This window comes from Cynocephalus volans, chromosome 15 (genome assembly GCF_027409185.1).
Source record: "Cynocephalus volans isolate mCynVol1 chromosome 15, mCynVol1.pri, whole genome shotgun sequence".
Lineage (NCBI taxonomy): Eukaryota > Metazoa > Chordata > Mammalia > Dermoptera > Cynocephalidae > Cynocephalus > Cynocephalus volans.
This window is the reverse complement of record NC_084474.1, coordinates 11,319,364-11,337,044: the sequence shown is the minus strand read 5'-3', so window position 1 is coordinate 11,337,044 and position 17,681 is coordinate 11,319,364. Positions and strand designations below refer to the sequence as shown.

The window sequence follows — 17,681 nt, the reverse complement described above, 5'->3', positions numbered from 1 at the left end:
GGAGGCAGCACTGAGAGTGGAGTGGATAAGGGATGCCCTTGTCACACTCAGCCCTGTTCTTCTTGGCTACCATAGGTAGGTTCTCATATGTACATTTCTTTAGCTATGAAATTTTCAGTGTACACATTTCCAGAGAATACCACACTGCCGGGATGACCAGGCGTGGAAGAATTTCTAGTGTTTGCTACATGCCAAGAATCACCTTTTCATTTGTGGATCCAAGGAAATCTTGTTTTAGGACCTAGGTCCATGTCATTTCTTGGATGGGACTTGCCTTTCTGTTGAAAACTTTACCTTGTTACATTTCATTACCTTAGTAATGATTATTACTTACTTTATGTGCCGTATACATAGGATACATACATGGAACATTACAACTGCTTTACCATCCCACTCCTCTTATCTAATATTGAAGGGTTTTTTTCCTTTTTTTGTATTGTATTTAGAAAAATGAATATTTAAAAGTGATCCCATAAAGGGGTAAGGTTCAAGGGTGAGGCAGGAAAGAAATGTTGGGATTTCTAAAGGAACAGTAAAATGCCAAGTTACAGTGTGCTTTAATGTGTAATCACATGTAAGGGATCCTAATGTTTTAAGTACATTCATGTCCCTTTTTCCTCACTGATTCAGCTGTAATTTTAACTGGTTGTACTACTTTCTTGTTATGTGACTTTGGGAAGTAACTGAACTTTTGTGAGCCACAGTTTTGTCATTTGAATAATGGGAATAATACTAATCTTTCTCACATTAGGAATAGTGAAAATATCATGTTCCTGGTATAGTCTTTACTTCATGGTTCTAATTAGTGGTAGCTATTGCCATGCTGACTATATCATTATCTCTAAGGGTAAAACACAGTAAAGTGGAAGTTTATATTTTTGAATTTAAGTTTTGTTTTTACTTAAAAAAATAAATGCTTTTTATGTAGCTTTTCTTTTAGAAAGTATATATCGTGGAGTTTGTGCATAAATATAAGATTTTCATGTTGCTTATTACCAGTAGGATGTTCAGTTTCACTACAGCAGGCAATTTTATTATTTTCTATTTTATTCCCAAAGCCAAGAAAATGCCTACTACATACTAGGTTCTCAGGTGATATTTTTATTGAAGGAATGTAGCAAATTGACTTGGGTTCAAGCACCTGCATCTTTCATTTACTAGATTTCTGCCTTTAGGCAAGTTGAACAACTTCTGAAACTTCTCATATGCAAATGGAAATAGTAATAACATGAATGTCACACATATTATGATGACCAAGGTAATGCCTATAAAACTACTTAGCATAATGACTGGTATGTAATGAATCACTCAATAAATGTTAGTAATGATTATCTTATGCGCTATATACACAGGACATGTGGCATACACAAGAGCATTTGTGGCCATGAAATTTAGGAACCTAACATTTGCTTACAGACTTACCAGTGCTGGTAGACCCATGGCAAAATGTTGCTTGATCTTACTAGTAAGGCTTTTCTCTTTGCTATTTGTGGGTAGGACTTTGGTAACAGGCAGTTAATGAGGATGCAGAGGTTGAAGATTCAAAAGGGGGCTTCTGATTAAGCTGCCAGTCTTAACGGCTGTAAACAGATGAAAACATGGGATGTCATATCAGGGTAAGTCAGGAGTTGCTTCTCAAAATGATATTGTCATTAACATCACTTAGAAGCTATTAGAATTGAGCTAAATGACAAATGGTAGTATCAAGTGTGCCTATATAATGGAGTCGATTTTTAATGTAGGTTCTAGAGTCACTGCAGTGAAAACTATCCTTAAAATTGTTTAAATTCTTTATGAAGTGTACATACAAACTAATTCTCAAATAAGTTTAGTTCTGTTATCTTTTCTGGTCAGCAACGTTAATGATTATAGTTTCTTAGGTTGAGCTGTTTTTTAGTGTGAGCACCAGATGAAGAGATTGGTGTTTGTTAAAAGACACGTAGCTGCCATAGCTTGTCAAAATTTCCCTCATGTAAGTATCATGGAATGAGGGGATTTAATTGAGGTCATCCTTATTCTTTAATGATTTCTATAGCCTCTGATAGAATGAGAGCAGTATTAGCTATAGATTGTGAAGAGGAAAAGAAGGGTTGATGAACTGTTCAAGATTGAATAGGTATTACAACTAAATGAATTATGTGATCCTGAAATGGATCCTGAATCTTGGGGGAAAACTATAAGGGATATTATTAGGGCATTAATTTGAATATGAACTGTGGATTAGGTGATCATAGTACATCAGTGTTAAATTTCACAATTTGATAAATGTACTTTGGTTAGGTATGAGAAAATCCTTGCTATTAGGGAATACACACTCTGAAGTATTTATGGATAAAGGGACATTCTGTTTGCAAATTACACTCAAGTAGTTCAGAAAGAAGTATATTTCTGTGTCTGTGTATGTAGAGAGCGCGTGCACTGGCACAAACAATAAAGCAAATGGACCATGTTCGCAGTTGGTGAGTCCGGGTAACAAGTACAAGGGAGTTCTTTGTCTTATTGCAATTTTTGAGTGTGAAATTATATCAAAAGAAAAAGGTAAATGATATTTAAAAGGAAACAAAAGAAAAGAAAAAAACTTGATACAGTGATTATTACTTAGAAAAGATATTATGTTTAGTGTTTTATAAAAATCATATGTCTCTTTGTACTGCTTTACCCCTATTCAGTACAGGCCTTTTCTCGTCCCAGTGATCCCATTGATATGCAACCCACGTAGAAGCCTCGTTTGATCACCTAAATCTAAAATAGGTCCTTCTTCCTACCTACTCCTCTTTCATTGCACATATCGCAGTTGTATCATGTTTGCTTTGTTCTTGTTTGATGACCTTTCTCCTTCAAGAATATGAATTCCATGAGAGCAAAGATCACGTCTGTTTTGTTCATGGAATACTCAGTCCTGGTACATAAGGTCAGTAAATGTTTGTTGGATTTGGATCAATGAAATAATTAATGAATATTCTTTCCAGTTTTGTCACCATACTTTAGCTACCTAATCTTTCAGAAAACAAAATGGCTCCTTTTAACCTGTAAGATAAAGATCCAGCCTGTACTTTTGGATTTGGCATACATTCACTTGTTCATTCAGAAAATCTTTATTGAACAGAGCCCTCTGATTCCCTGCTTATCTCTCTAGCTTCCTCTTATCATCTCTCATAACTGCATGCCTTTTCTAGACCTGGATCCTTTGGCTCCAATCTTCTCTTGTAAGTGCCTTTCATATTTCCCGGTCACTCTCTGCACATTTTTTAGACAATATTGCATTTATGATAATTATGCCTACTTTGCCTGGCCATAGATATTGCCCATTTTACCCATCATTTTTATATTTTCAGTGCCTAGCACTTCTGTGTACAAAATCTGTTGAGTACAGTTACTGAAAGCTTGTCTTTGTGCATTGCATCGGTGTTTTATATATATAGATATATTGTCCTGCTTAATCTTTAAGCTAACCCTGTAAGATGGGGTTATTATTTTTTTCTGGTAATTAAGGTCCATAGTAGTCCAGGGGCTATGTTTATCTTGTTTACTGCTATATTCCATGTCTAGCATAGTTCCTGGTACGTAGTAGACAATCTATGAATGAGTAAGATTCAAACTTACTAATAATCAAAGATGATATGTAAATATAAAATAGTGAAATATTATTGGTAAGCATTTAAAAACATGATACTGGCAAGAATATAGTAACCTTATTGACTGGGTACATTGCCAAGAGTATAAATTGGTAAAAGAAGCAATTTTGTAGCATACTCTAATAGCCTTAAAATATTTGAATGTTTGACCCAGTAATTTTACTTTTAGGAATTTATTTTATGGAAATAATTCTAAACACAAGAAAAAAATGTATGTCTGTGAGATTAAAAAAATAAAAACACTGGTAGATAGAAAGTAAATAAATTTTGGTGTATTTACAAGTTGGATGCTTTATAGCCATTAATAGTGATGATTATGAAGCATTTTTCGTAATATGGAAAAATGCTTATTAAGTAAAGAAAAAGTAATTTTATGAGTGAGGATAGACTTTATAATAATACGTCATGAAATCTTCAAAATTCTACTGATTTAGCCTGTTTTTCTCTCTAGCATGCAGTGCCCTACAGGAGCTGGCTGGGGACGTTGCTCATGGTTACTCAGGAACCCAGCTTTGTTACTTGGAGGCTCTGTTCATCAGCTACTTACTTGTTGCTTTAATCTATTGGCTTCCTAGTCACTTTCCCTCATTCATTAAAAGATTTGGTACTAGTCTGTAGTATCACAGGAAATCCGTGTTAGTCTGTGTTAGTTAAGTAGCTGGGCTGAACCCTGGGGGTTGCATTTGTAGAGTATCTGCACCACCCATAAATGGTAATGGTGGGGAGGGTGAGTAGGTGATGGGTGAAGTAGAGCCTTACTGTTGTCATGGAGATGATGATGTTGGAAAACCTAGGGATTTTCCTTCAAGAACAAGCTGAAGAAATCATGGGGTAGATGTCAAACATGTGATGTCCTAGGAATCTTCACAGTGATGTAGAATAATCCTCTGCCAGTGTAGGATTATTCATTTATTTTATTTAGAAATTATTGCATAGCTAGCTCCCAGGAATGCTTAGTCCTTGCTTTAAAGAAGCTTGTTATTTAATATAGGTGAGAAATATGAAAAAAAAATCATGATGTATGCAAGCAAAGAAGCACACATATAGTATGTGGCACAACTAATGAGATGATTGATTCTATGCAACTGAATCTGTGAAAAAAAACGTGTGTGAGGTTAGGACAGGAGGAAGGCAGCAATCATAGTAGGCAGTGGGGAAGGAGAATTCTAAGCAGAGAACACTGCCTCGATGAAAGCTAAGAGGCTTTAATGGCTCATTTTGTACCGGGAGTTTAAGCAGTGTGGAATTTGGGAGGGAAATGTTATGGAGTAGCAGAAGGATGGGGTAGGAAGTTGCGGCAGAGAGGGAGAGGCAATATTACATTTGCTGTCTTGGATGTTATTGTAGTGGTGAAAGGCTTGAGATGGCAGAGTTGGAGTTAAATCATCGTTCTCTAACCTATGGCATTACTTAACTCCTTAAGTCTTAGTTTCCTTATCTATAAAATGAGGATGACAGTAGTATCTATGTTAAAGGATTTTTGTGAGGAACAAATGAAAGCATTTCATTTAATAAAGCATTTCGAATAGTTTACTGGGATATAGCAAATACTCACAAAATGGTAGCTGCTGCCATAAAAATCATAATTATACATTTTAAGCAGTAGAAAAACTTGATCAGCCTAGCTTTTAGAATGATCTCTTTGAAGGTGGTGTGGAGGATGATGGACTAGGGATTGAGGAGACATGGAGTGGGTTGAGAAGCTTTTGTAAAAATCTAGTGGAGGGACAAGGAGAGTCTGATTTAAGGCAGTAGCAATAGGAATAGGGATAGATAGTCAAGAAATATATGTGTTAGAATTAACTGGACAGATTTGCTGATGTTTATAGTCTGTTAGGAGGACAAAAGACCTAGGATAGCACATGAGAGATTGGGTGAATGTAGATTCTATCAACAAAGAAAGAAATGAAAAATGAAAAGCAAGAAGGCTTAGGAGGCAGAGAAGATAAGGAGTTTGGTTCTAGAAACAATAATATTGAAGAAATGCATATAGGAAATTAACTTGGATTTGTTGAGTTTGAGAGGGGTTCGATGGATAATTTAGGAGAGATCTGGGCTAGGTTTGGGAGTCAGCAGTCAACAGTGGTAGTGGCTGCAGCTGTGAGAGTAGATTAGCTTTACCGTACAAAGGAGAGTAAGGAAGGCTGAGATCCCAGCCAAACATTGGAGAGTTGGCTCGTTCTCTGCCAGACACCATGCTGCTACGTGGAAAGTTTTTCTTTCACATTGTCATAACATCCCTATAATGTGGTTGTGCTGTATCAGTTATCTATTTCTGAGTAAGAACTTACTGTTAGAAGCAACATAAATATTTCACAGATTCTGGGCATGGCTTGGCTGGGTCCTCTGCTTCAGGGTCTCACAGTACTGCAGTTGAGGTGTTCGCAAGAGCTGGGGTCTTGTCTTAGGCTCAACTGGGAAAGGATCACTTCAAGAGTCAGTTCCTTGAGGGTTGTCAGACTGAGACACTCAGCTTCTTGTTGGCTGTTGGCCAGAGGCCACCTTCATTTTCTTACTAAGTGGGCCTCCCCATATGGCATTTTACTTCATAAAAGCTCTCAAGGGAGAGAGTCAGCTGGCCAGATGGAAGTTACAATCTTGAGTAACAATTATGGACATGACATCTCATCACTATTGCCATATTTTATTCATTGAAAGAAGATCACAGGCCCTGTCTACACCTGGTGTATGGGGGGTGGGGAAGCAGTCATTATTTAGAGTGTGGATATCAGGAAGTGGAGGTAGCACAGATAATTGGTGCTATCTTAGAGATTATCTGCTATGGGTACCATTTTTATTCCTATTTACAAAAGAGGAAACTGCAGCAGTTAAGTTGCTTGCCCAAGATTATATCGTTGCAAATAATGGGGCCAAGCCCAAACTTAGGCTGTCTGACCCCACCACCTGGGTTCTTCTTACTGTTATATTTTAAGGAGTGAGAAATGGCTGCAGATTTGTGGAGTTTTTTAATGGGTTTTTTTTTGTTTGTTTGTTTTTTGGCAGCTGGCTGGTAAGGGCTCTGAATCCTTGACCTTGGTGTTATAACACGTGCTCTACCCAACTGAGCTAACCAGCCAGCCCCTCACTGCTGACTTTTGTTTGATGTCTTTTAATGGAGTGATGTATGTTGAAGTCATATGATTGTGGTTTCTATGAATGTGCAAGTAGGAAAAAAGACTGAGTAGAGACTACTCTTAAAAATGGTGATTTTGAAAGGAAGAAGAGAACAATAACCATATGTTGTTATATATTGAATTGTTTCTCTCTAATAATTCAGAAATTTTTCTTTTCTAGGTGTATGAGTTTAACTATTTATGCCATTCAATTGCCAATATCAAGCAAAGCAAACATAAGCCAGTCTTAATCTGCTTTCAAAGAAAAGTGGTAGTCCTTTTCACAGTGCCTGACGGTAAGTCACAGTTCCTATCTTTGTAACAGTTTTTGATCTAATGCATTTGAAAATATATATGTCCTCATTTTATAGATGAGGAAGCTTTATTTTATCGATGAAGTCTCAGGTTGGAAAAGTTAATGGCAGAGATCTATATTTTGTTGTAAAGAAGAATTTTGGGGGACAAGAAGATGTTTGACCAAATATTTTATTCTTAATGTAAAAAACAGTGTGAAATATACACGTATCAACTTTTGTTCTAACTGCTGGCCTCTTTCTTCCTGAAAATGTGTAGGACAGTTATGCTTTTCTTTTTACTAATCTCATTACTGTTTGTTTTTTTAAAGCATCAAGTTTGCCAAATTGTTCAGTTAGCCATCTTAGACATCAGAACCCTTTTTTGTTGTTGTTGTTATTTATATGGTAAGACTGTACTGTGTCTTAATGATGAAGGTATTGGCACTTGTAGTTGTGTTTGTAAAGCTGGTCACTTTTCTTGTTTCTTTTATCTTGTAGTAACCATATCAAAGGGTGAGGTATAAGCTCACAGCATCCAGAAAAATCATCATGAAGTTATATGTATTTCTGGTCAACACTGGAACTACTCTAACATTTGACACTGAACTTACAGTGCAAACGTGAGCTGTATTTTATTTATTCTCTTCAGTTTTGCATTTTGTGTGCATGCAAAAAGTTAAAAAAATATTTGATTTTGAGTCCACTGGTAAAGAGTAGCAATGCGGCAAGTACTAAATCTCTTATCCCAACACATTACATAAATAAACAAACTGATTTCAAATTGAAGCTGTCGTTATAAGTACCTATAACCAATTGCTATTCTAAGTTTCACAGGAATTCGTTAAGGGAATTTTTGTTAGCTTTGTAAAGCAACGTATATCATATCACTTCCGTGTTTTTTTTGTCATTTGTTTTTATTATCTTATGTGAATAAGTCAGTAGGTTTGTCTTGTTTCCTTAATGAGAGAATAAAATAAGTTTAATATTTTAGCCAGATTAATCGGGCTCATATGTCTAATAATTCTCCAGGATTTCAAATATTTGACTAATGAATACCCTACTGTATTTGTGAAAAGTGGACAGAGCTCTCCAGGGAAGGAGGATATATATTGAGGCTAAACTGGAAGAAAATAGTAGTAGTAAATATTACTTTCAAACCTTATATTTTTATAATGGCCGTAATAGCAAAGACTTGATAACAATGCCAAATAAATCTGACACTAAAATTATTATATATACTTAGTGGAATCAATAATCTTTGTTTTAAAAATGGAATTATGGAATAATTTTCATTCACTTGTGTTCATTAAATTCAGTTTTACCGGACCGAGCCTGTGGCGCACTCGGGAGAGTGCAGCGCTGGGAGCGCAGCAACGCTCCCGCCGCGGGTTCGGATCCTATATAGGAATGACTGGTGCACTCACTGGCTGAGTGCCGGTCACGAAAAAGACAAAAAAAAAATAAAATAATAAAATAAATAAATAAATTCAGTTTTACCTTTAAAGGAATGATTTTTGGAAAGATAAGAAAAAGAAGGAATTTTCACATGGTTTAAACTTAATGTAATTTCTGTAATGTGATGTGAGATTTTAATAGAAATTCTGTGCCAATTTGAGCATATTCCTTTTCTACGTTATATAGAGAACACAAAAATAAATATGTCTACTGCCTGTGACTTACTTTTAGATGTGACACAGTGGGTGATTTATTCACCTGTGATCAGCCAGTTGATTATGGAATCTAGTTAGGAAACAGGAGGCTTATACCTTCTTTTTTGGAGAAAGTTTTAGAGTGAAGTTCATTAACCTGTAAGGCATTTTTACATAGTGCTACTTTGATAAAAACGTCATTGGGCAAGTGTAAATAACTGATTTTTTTATCTTTTTTTTCCGGAAGTGTGGCAGATCTGAAGCATGCCATTCAAAGCAAATACAAGATTGCTATTCAGCACCAGGTGCTGGTGGTCAATGGAGGAGAATGCATGGCTGCAGATCGAAGAGTATGCACCTACAGTGCTGGGACGGTAGGTATCTAAGAGCCCTTTCATACAAGGACATTCCACCTTCTCATCAGATAGGGAGCTGGGAACTCAGTGTTCAAAAGCACAGTTTATCTACCTCATATACTGAGGGCATGGTGTATGTTCAGCATTTGTAAAATTTTATTTCAGTTAGTTGTGCCTTTTTTTTTCTTCATGTAGGACACAAATCCAATTTTTCTTTTTAACAAAGAAATGATCTTATGTGATCGCCCACCTGCTATTCCTAAAACTACATTTTCAACAGAAAATGACATGGAAATAAAAGTTGAAGAATCTCTTATGATGCCTGCAGTTTTTCACACTGTCGCTTCGAGGACACAACTTGCAGTGGTAAGATAAATAATTATTTTAACTAATTGATTCTAAAAAGCATTCAAATCTAAATAACAGAGTAGTCTGAGTTACATAGGAAGCAAGCAAAAAACATGAAAAATAATAAACTTCTTTGAAAAAATATTTTATCTTTAATTTATCTAGTTTTTAAATTTGAGGCCTGTATATTGCTAGTCATTCTACATTGACAATTGCAGGATTTTAGAGTGGAAAAGCTTACTTAAACACGATTTGGTCAACTTTTCTTCTAGATGATGACATGCAGATAATTACTTTTGAACATTCTTTAATAAACTATGATAGAGTAGATATAGACAAAGAGAGCTTACGTTGCCCTACAAATGTGACTCTTTTCCCCTTCACTTCAAGCTTTATCCCTGTCAGTCCCCAACATTCGTCTTCCTTAAAGCCAACCGATCTCTTGACTTCTAAATCAGTGATTACTTTTCCTGTTTTTAAACTTTAAATAAATGTAATCATACAGTTTGAGTTCTTGTGTATCTGGCCTCTTCTACCCAACATTATGTTCCTGAGAATCATTCCTGCCATTGCATGTAATGATGACTTATATTCATTGCTGGATGGTATTCCGTTGTACAATTATGCCACACTTTATCCATTCAACTTCTTCTGAATATTGAGATTGTTTCAGTTTTGGGATATTCTGACTAAGGCTGCTGTGAATATTCTTGTACATTGTTTGGTTTACTTTAATTTGCATTTCTGTGGCATACGTAACAAGTAGCCTATGCCTCTGTTTAACTTTACCTACCACTAATGTTTTAAAAGTGTTTATATCCATTTATACTTCCAGCAACAGTATGTGACTGTTTCACTTGCTTGACAAAGTCATTAATACTTGGTTTTCTTGGTGCTTTTAATTTTAGTTATTCCAGTGGTGTGTAGTGGTAAGCCATGGTGGTTTAATTTGCTTACTTAGGTAGTTAATGAGCTTGAGGATATTTCCATACATCTAAGAGCCATTTGGATATCCTTTTTTGCGAAGTGACTCTTCATGTGTTCTGACTGTTCTCTATAAGATTATCAGTCCTTTTGTAGTTGCTTTATAGCCCCTTTTATATAATCTTCATATATGCTCTTTGTTGGTTAATATATGCTGAAAATATCTTATGTTATTTATTCTGTGGCTTGCCTTTTCACTTGACTAATGGTTTCTTGGGATGAATAGAAATTACTAGTTTAATGTCCAGTTTCTCAGTAGTCTTGCTCTGGAGTCTTATTTAAGATTTCTTTTTTGCTTATGCCGAAGTCATGAAGGGAACAGCCAATGCAGAGGCCCTGAAGTATATCAGATGTGTTATCTTCCAAAGCCCCCTTTTCTTTTTAATATTTCATATTTAGATCTATAGGTTACCTGTAGTTGGTTTTTTATGTATTATTATAAAAATGGAAAATTCACTTTATGAGTCTAGCTTTTTAAAATTTAATACTGTATCTTGATGTTTTCAAATTCTCATATAAAAGAAAATTTTTTTTAATAATGTCTACATTTTATTGTATGGCTATAAATAATTTATTGATAGACATTGAGGTTGTTTCCATTTCATTTTATAGTGTTGAAATAAAGAACCTTTTAGTATTCCTTATTTGTTTAAGCATAGATAGCATGAATTCCTGTAAGAGGAATCACTGTGCCAAATGATAGATTAATTTTAATTTTGATAGTTATTGCTGAAATGCCTTCTACAGATGCTCTACCAACCTCCATCAGCATTTCTCTTCCTCCCCACTATCATAATGCAGTGCAAACTGTAGATCATAGTGTCTTATTGTAAAATCCCAATTGTATTTCTTATTGTTTTTCATATGTCTGTGCCTGCTCTTTCTCTGTCTCTCTCTTTTATAAAGTTGTTTTGTATTTTTCCTGACTGCTTTGTAGAAAACTTATATGTGGAAGAAAATTACCCTTTATTTATCAAGTTTCTTGCACATCTTTTCCCAATTATTTATTTGTATTTTGCCTATGTATTATTTTCTCATATGGGAATTTATACGTCATTTAAATTTGTCAAGTTTTTTTCATTTGTACATTTCATGACAAGCTTAAAAGAGTTCCTTGCTTCAAGATTAAGATCATATTTTTTCCCCAGTCCTTGTATGTATTTATTAATTTCATAATTTGTTCCTTTCGAATTTTTGAATAATGTGTGAGTAATATTTCTATTATTTTTTTCAACTTACTGCCTAGTTATATTGATACCACTTATTAAATAATATATCTTTTCCCCATTCAAAATACTATCTTTATTCTCTAGTAAATTCTAATATGAACATGGTTCTATATCTTGATATTTCTCCATTTTAGTAGCAAACTTTATTGCCACTTTATTGTGTGATTAAAAATGTTTCTCTTCGCTTCCTCACGACATTTAGTCTATTTTAGTTTTTGTGTACTGATTTATTTTTCCGTATAAATTTTAGTATCAGGTTTAAATTTTGGAAATGTTGTTCTCAATAATTGTGTAGATTCACATAGGAATACTTGAATTACGTTTATCAAGAGTTGCTGTTTGTAAGTGGCATCTTTTCTTTCATTATATTTCTATTTATATATAGGAAGGCTATTATTGACCTTCATGCTTTTATTTGGCAAACTACCATTTTCTCATTGTTACTTCTTTTTTTCTTTTATGTAATTAAAAAATGTTCATGTCCTGGTTCTGAATCTTGGCATGTATCAATTCTTAATTTTGTTAAAGAAGTTTTTTGTATTTTTAAAATCAGAAATATCTGACTTTTTAAACATGGGGATCTATTTAACAAAACATATTAAACCATTCTTTCTTTCCAGTTATAAATTCTGTTGGAATATTGTGTATTGCTTTAATGTGTCACTCAGTTCTAATTCCATATATATACAATAAAATTTTACGTCATTATTTCTGTGTTAAATTGTTCTGTAGTTTCTTTTGGTGTGTTATTTTCACATTTTGAAATCGTTGGTATTATTCCCATTTTAAAGAACTATTTGGAAGCTGTTTAGTTTTCGTTTTGGGGGGAAGAAAGTTTTTAACAGCTTTATTAATTTCTTCTATAGGATTTTTGACACTCAGGAACAATTTGTTGACTTTTACTGAGGAAATTGTTCAGTTGGTCTAAGTTTTCTTATTACATTTATAGAACTGAGTTGAGTATCTTAACCTCGTGTCTGTGTTTATTTTGTGCATTTGTAATTTCTTCTTTTTAATATTTGATTACATTTGCTCATCCAAGGGTGGTAGCTTCACCCTAGGAACATTTGGAAATGCACGCAGGCAGTTGGGATTCTTAAGGTGACTGGGGAGTACAAATAACATTAATGGGCAACTGAGCTGGAAATACTCAGTGTAATACTGAACAACAAAGAATGCTAACTGCCCCACTAGGAATGAGTTTTCTGTTGAGAAACATTAGGTTATCAGATGATTTGTCTACTTTATTGCTAATACCAGTTTTAGGTGTATTATGTTACTTTCCTGTATTTAAGGCCACAAAGTTTCCCATTGAACATTATTTTAGCTGTATCTGACAGGTTTTGATATTTCATGTTTTCAGTTTTTTATGTTTTTGTTTGTTTATTTTTAGTTTTTGGTGGCTGGCTGGTATGGGGATCTGAACCCTTGACCTTGGTGTTATACCACCATGCTCTAACCAACTGAGCTAACCAACAAGGCTTTTTAAAGTAGATGTTCTACAGTTGAGATTTTGGTTTCTTTATTGACCCAAGTATTATATAAGAGAGATTTTTTAAGTTTTCTAGGTGCTAGAGTATTTGTTTATTTTTGTCATGGTTTCATTAACTTTTAGTTTTATTGTTTTTGATCAGACAAGTCTATATTGTAATTTTTGGAACAGTTTTTTTTTAAATTGTCTAATATTTGGTTAGCTACTGTATTAATGAACATTTGAGAACAAATGTTTATCTGTTTTCATGATGTGGCAATTGATATATATCAATTATATTAGCTTTATCAGTGATGTTATTCTGAGTTGTTTGAATAATGAGTAAGTTTATCCCATTTACATTTTTTGGTAACATATATTGTTCTTCTGGCATCTTATGTATGCTTTCTGTTTTGAGTGCTTCTCTTGTTTTTAATCTTTCCTATTGTCTGTTACTTTCTTTGTGTGCATGTGTGTTCCTTTGGATATTTTGGAAGGTTTATACTCTGTTTTGTGTTCTCCTAATGGCCCCTTTTATAATTATGTCTTTATTTAATATGTTTAACCTCTTCTCTTTATACAGTATCTATTGCTATTCCAAGCAACTGCAGATTTAATATATACTACTCCCTTCCCCTTCCCCCACTCCTCCACTGGCCAATTTGGGTTAGTTATCTTATTTTTTGTTGTTTTATAGGTTACCATTTATACTTTTAATAATGTTTATATTGCTGTTTCTGGATTTTTCTGTCTTCAAAGATCTTTCGACTGTCGTAGTGTGAAGAAATTAGTAAACTTAGACTGTGTTTAATCTGTCTCACCTTCTACTTCTAAACATCTTTACATTCTCTTCTTTTAAGTAGTGCCCATAGTTCTTTCAGCTTTCATCCTGAAATGGGCTTGTGCTCACTGCCTGTTGTTTTCACCATATGTTATCTATATTTATTTCTTAACTCAGGGAAGGTGGTTCTCTTGTAATTTCTTCAAGAAGGGATCTTGGGAACTATATTACTTACTACACATTTGAAAATATTTGTAGGCTTGGGTTTTTGAAAGACACTATCTCTCTGTATATTGTGTCATCTTTAAGACTTTGCTAGCATCTGCAATTATGACATACTAGTCTCCAGCCCGCTTGATTTTCCCCTCTCTTCTGTCCTATATTGATTTAAGGGTATTTTAAATTTTATTTTTGGTTCATGTACCATGGACCTTTTTGTATGTTTTATTTTATTTTTGTTTTGTTTTTGGCAGCAGGCAAGTACAGGGATCACACCATGTTCTAATCAACTGAGCTAACTGGCCAGCCCAGGTTATTGAAATCCAGTTATTTTACTAGCCTGTGACCTGGTGTTGATTGATCTATATGTGATATTTTAGGGATATTGTCTGATTTTAATTTTCAGATTCAAGTAGTCAGAATCTTTGAATATTTTTCTTGTCAGTGTCTTTAGTTCTTTTCTTCATCGATACCACCTTTTATCAACTACTTTCTTGGTAATTTTATTTATTTCACTTATTTTAGTGTTTCAAGGCTGACATACATACACTTCCTGTGTTTTTAGCAGTCTCCTTCCAATGTGGCCCTCAATTCAGTGATTGCCAGGTCATTTTTTATCACCTTATATCACCTTAAACCAATGAGTCTCTGAGTTCAGCTTTTTTTTTTTTTTAATTAATTAGTCTATTTTTTCCCTAAACAAAACTAGTTTAAGTTTTTAGGAAAGAATTTGGTCATAATTCTCATTTGATATAGGGGAAAAGTTCTTCTGCCTTTGATTTCCCTTATTCTTATTTTTTTTTCTTGTAGTAATTTAGTGTAGATTTCATATTGGTACATCTTTTAAAATTTTTGCTTGAGTTGAATTCTTCCTAGAAGACAGTGTAGGAGAGGATGTACGGCAGCTCCTCCTGGCTAGCAGGAAATAGCCCTGTATCACAGGGGATCCCTGATAAAAAGCAGAATGTATATGTGGGAGACAGTGAGAGAGATGACTTATCCTTTCCTTCACTTTACACAAAATCTAGCAGCTCTAGGGCTGCTTTTCCTCTCAGTTTTTCGTCTGGCCTTTTGCTTGGTTAGCAAGTAGGTCGTATAGATAGGTTTTATGGTTTCTTCTCCTGCTACTCGGGATTTCAGATAAGACCCAGAGAGGTTCAGGTAGCCCACCCAACTTTCACCAGGAGGATTCATTTCTCCCCCCATTTACCTAAAGATCTACAATAGTAGGTACCCTCTCTCTCTATTCGATCCAACTTGATCCAATTTTCATATTCTTCACAGGTTTACTGCATATATTGTATGTGTGTGAGGTAGGGGCAATATAGTTATTTCCTATTTTCACTGAGATATGGAGTCTTTGTTTCCTATTGTATTTAGTTGGTTTCAGGAAGGAGAAGCAGGCAGAGACGTCTTTACTTCATCATCTCAAAACTGGAACTCCCCTCCTTTCCTTATGACACATAAGAGATAAGGACAGGTGAGGTTAAGTAATTTCTTCAAGGTGAAATAACCAGTGAGAAAGAAGAAGGACCTCTTTCCTCCATGGCCCGTGCTTTTTTCATTTGTGTCACTATGCTGCCGCAAAGCAAACATTAATATTTTTACCTGTAAAGATACTTCTTTTGGGTTCAGTTTGCTCATTAGCAATATTGTCTTCTAAAGCAGAGGGTGATAATGGTTTTTGTTTGTATGTTTATACCACTTCAGCAAAATATACAGAGAAAAAGTGATTTTGTTTTTCATTTCATCCCCTGCCTTATCCCAGTAATGATCACATATTTGTTATGCATTTTCCCAGACTTTTATATGCACACGGGATGTTTCTATCTCGTATCTCTGCTGTTTCACATTTTCTAACCTGCCTCAGCCCCCTAAATAAATGTAAGCATACTGTATATATTATCCCTTTTTCATTGTTGCAAAGTACTCCGTTCTGGAAATATCATAAATTAAGCAACCCTCTCTGGATGACTATTAGGTTGTCCCCCAACTGCTGTCATCTTTTTATTTTGCTGTTAAACAGTGCTACAGTCAACATACTTAAATATTTATGTTTATGTATACCTGTGCCAGTATTTCCACAGGATAAATATCTAGAAGCAAAATTGCTATGTCAAATTATATATTTTGTTTGTATAATTGTTTCCTAATTGCACTTAAGCCAATTTGAAAGTATCCATTTCCCCATCCTGAAGACGACATTTTTCAGTCTTCAATTTTGTCATTGTCATAGGTGAGAATAATGGTACCTTATTAATTTGTTTTTCAGTTATTGGGTTATTACTGAGGTTGAATGCTTTCCATTTATTCTTTGTGTGTCTATGGTATTCTCCTGTTCACCTACTTTGTCTAGTTTCCTATTGAGTTGGGTTTTCATAAATTATAGGTATTTCTATGCATTATGGATATTATGCTTTTATTTCTGTTACATGAGGATACTTCAAAAAGTTCCTGGAAAAATAGAATTGAAAGGTAATATGAATCTTTCCATGAACTCTTTTAAGTACCCTCATATATATCTGTTTATACATAGCCAGACACATCTAATATGTATATTTTAAATCAGTTTATGTTTATAGTTTTTAAAAATTCCAGAAATTAAAGTGTTTATTTAGAATCATATTTTAATTTCTTATGTTCTCTATCTTTTGCGAGTTTAAGAATTTTCTCCCTGTATTTTTTGTAAGTACTATAAGTAATTCTTGCTTTAACATACCCAAGAACTCTTTTATTGGCCCTTTCAGGGGTGTCACCTGAGTGTGTTTTTAAAAATATGCAAACATCTTTTCTCGTCGCTTATAATTTCATAGTTTTTCCCCTCTGTTTTGGGGTCGGTGTAATAGATTAGTTTTTAATGATATGACACAAGTGTCTTACTGACATCCCTAGCCCATAGAGATTCTAATTTCCTATTTATTTTGATAACTGGATAACTGCTTCTGCATTTATAGTAGTCTTTTTTACAACTAGCCTGTGACAACATGAAAATAATCATTTTACATACATTCTTTCAGATACCTAGTTCTCTTCCACCTTATAAACGTTTCCCAGATCATCAGTCTTCTTAAAGCATATATTTGATCATGTTCTTCCATGTTAAACTGTTCTTCAGGAGGTCTTTGTTTTTGAGTAACGTCCAACTCCTTATTTAGTGTTTTCTGGGTCTTTCATTATGTGGCCCTCTCCTCTCACTTTTTCCTCCAAACTATTTGTTCCTAACCAATAGTATTTGACATTTTCTTGCCTTTGCCATTTTATTCTGTTCCAACCTTTTGATTTTTGGGGGGGGGGTGGTGTCGGGGGTGGTGGTGGCTGGCTGGTATGGGGATCCAAACCCATGACCTTGGTGTTATGAGGCTGTGCTCTAACCAACTGAGTTAACTGGCCAGCCCTCCCACCTTTTGAAATGCTTCTTTCCCCATTTTTATTTGTTCATATTCTCTTCACATTTCAGTACTTAAATGCTCTCACCTTCAGAAAGCCTTGGCTTCTTCTTTTCTGTCTTCTTTGTCTTTTAACTTTTATGTCTGTCTTAAAGCAGTTAACAAAGTTAGAATGATCTCTTTTATTTACTAGAAGACTAAAATCTTTTACGCC

The 17,681-nt window shown here is 34.5% G+C and overlaps 1 protein-coding gene across 3 annotated transcripts in view; it reads left to right on the top strand.

Annotated features, from left to right (window-relative positions):
* The window catches only part of RB1CC1 (RB1 inducible coiled-coil 1), an 87,093-nt gene that overhangs the window by 15,235 nt on the left and 54,177 nt on the right, over positions 1–17,681 (top strand). For all 3 annotated transcript variants that reach the window (XM_063079476.1, XM_063079475.1, XM_063079474.1), the window contains exons 2-5: positions 6,930–7,044; positions 7,543–7,664; positions 8,941–9,067; positions 9,245–9,415. In XM_063079476.1, coding sequence (XP_062935546.1) covers positions 7,594–7,664; positions 8,941–9,067; positions 9,245–9,415 — 369 coding nt within the window. In that variant the 5' untranslated portion in view covers positions 6,930–7,044; positions 7,543–7,593. The remainder of the gene's footprint in view (positions 1–6,929; positions 7,045–7,542; positions 7,665–8,940; positions 9,068–9,244; positions 9,416–17,681) is intronic.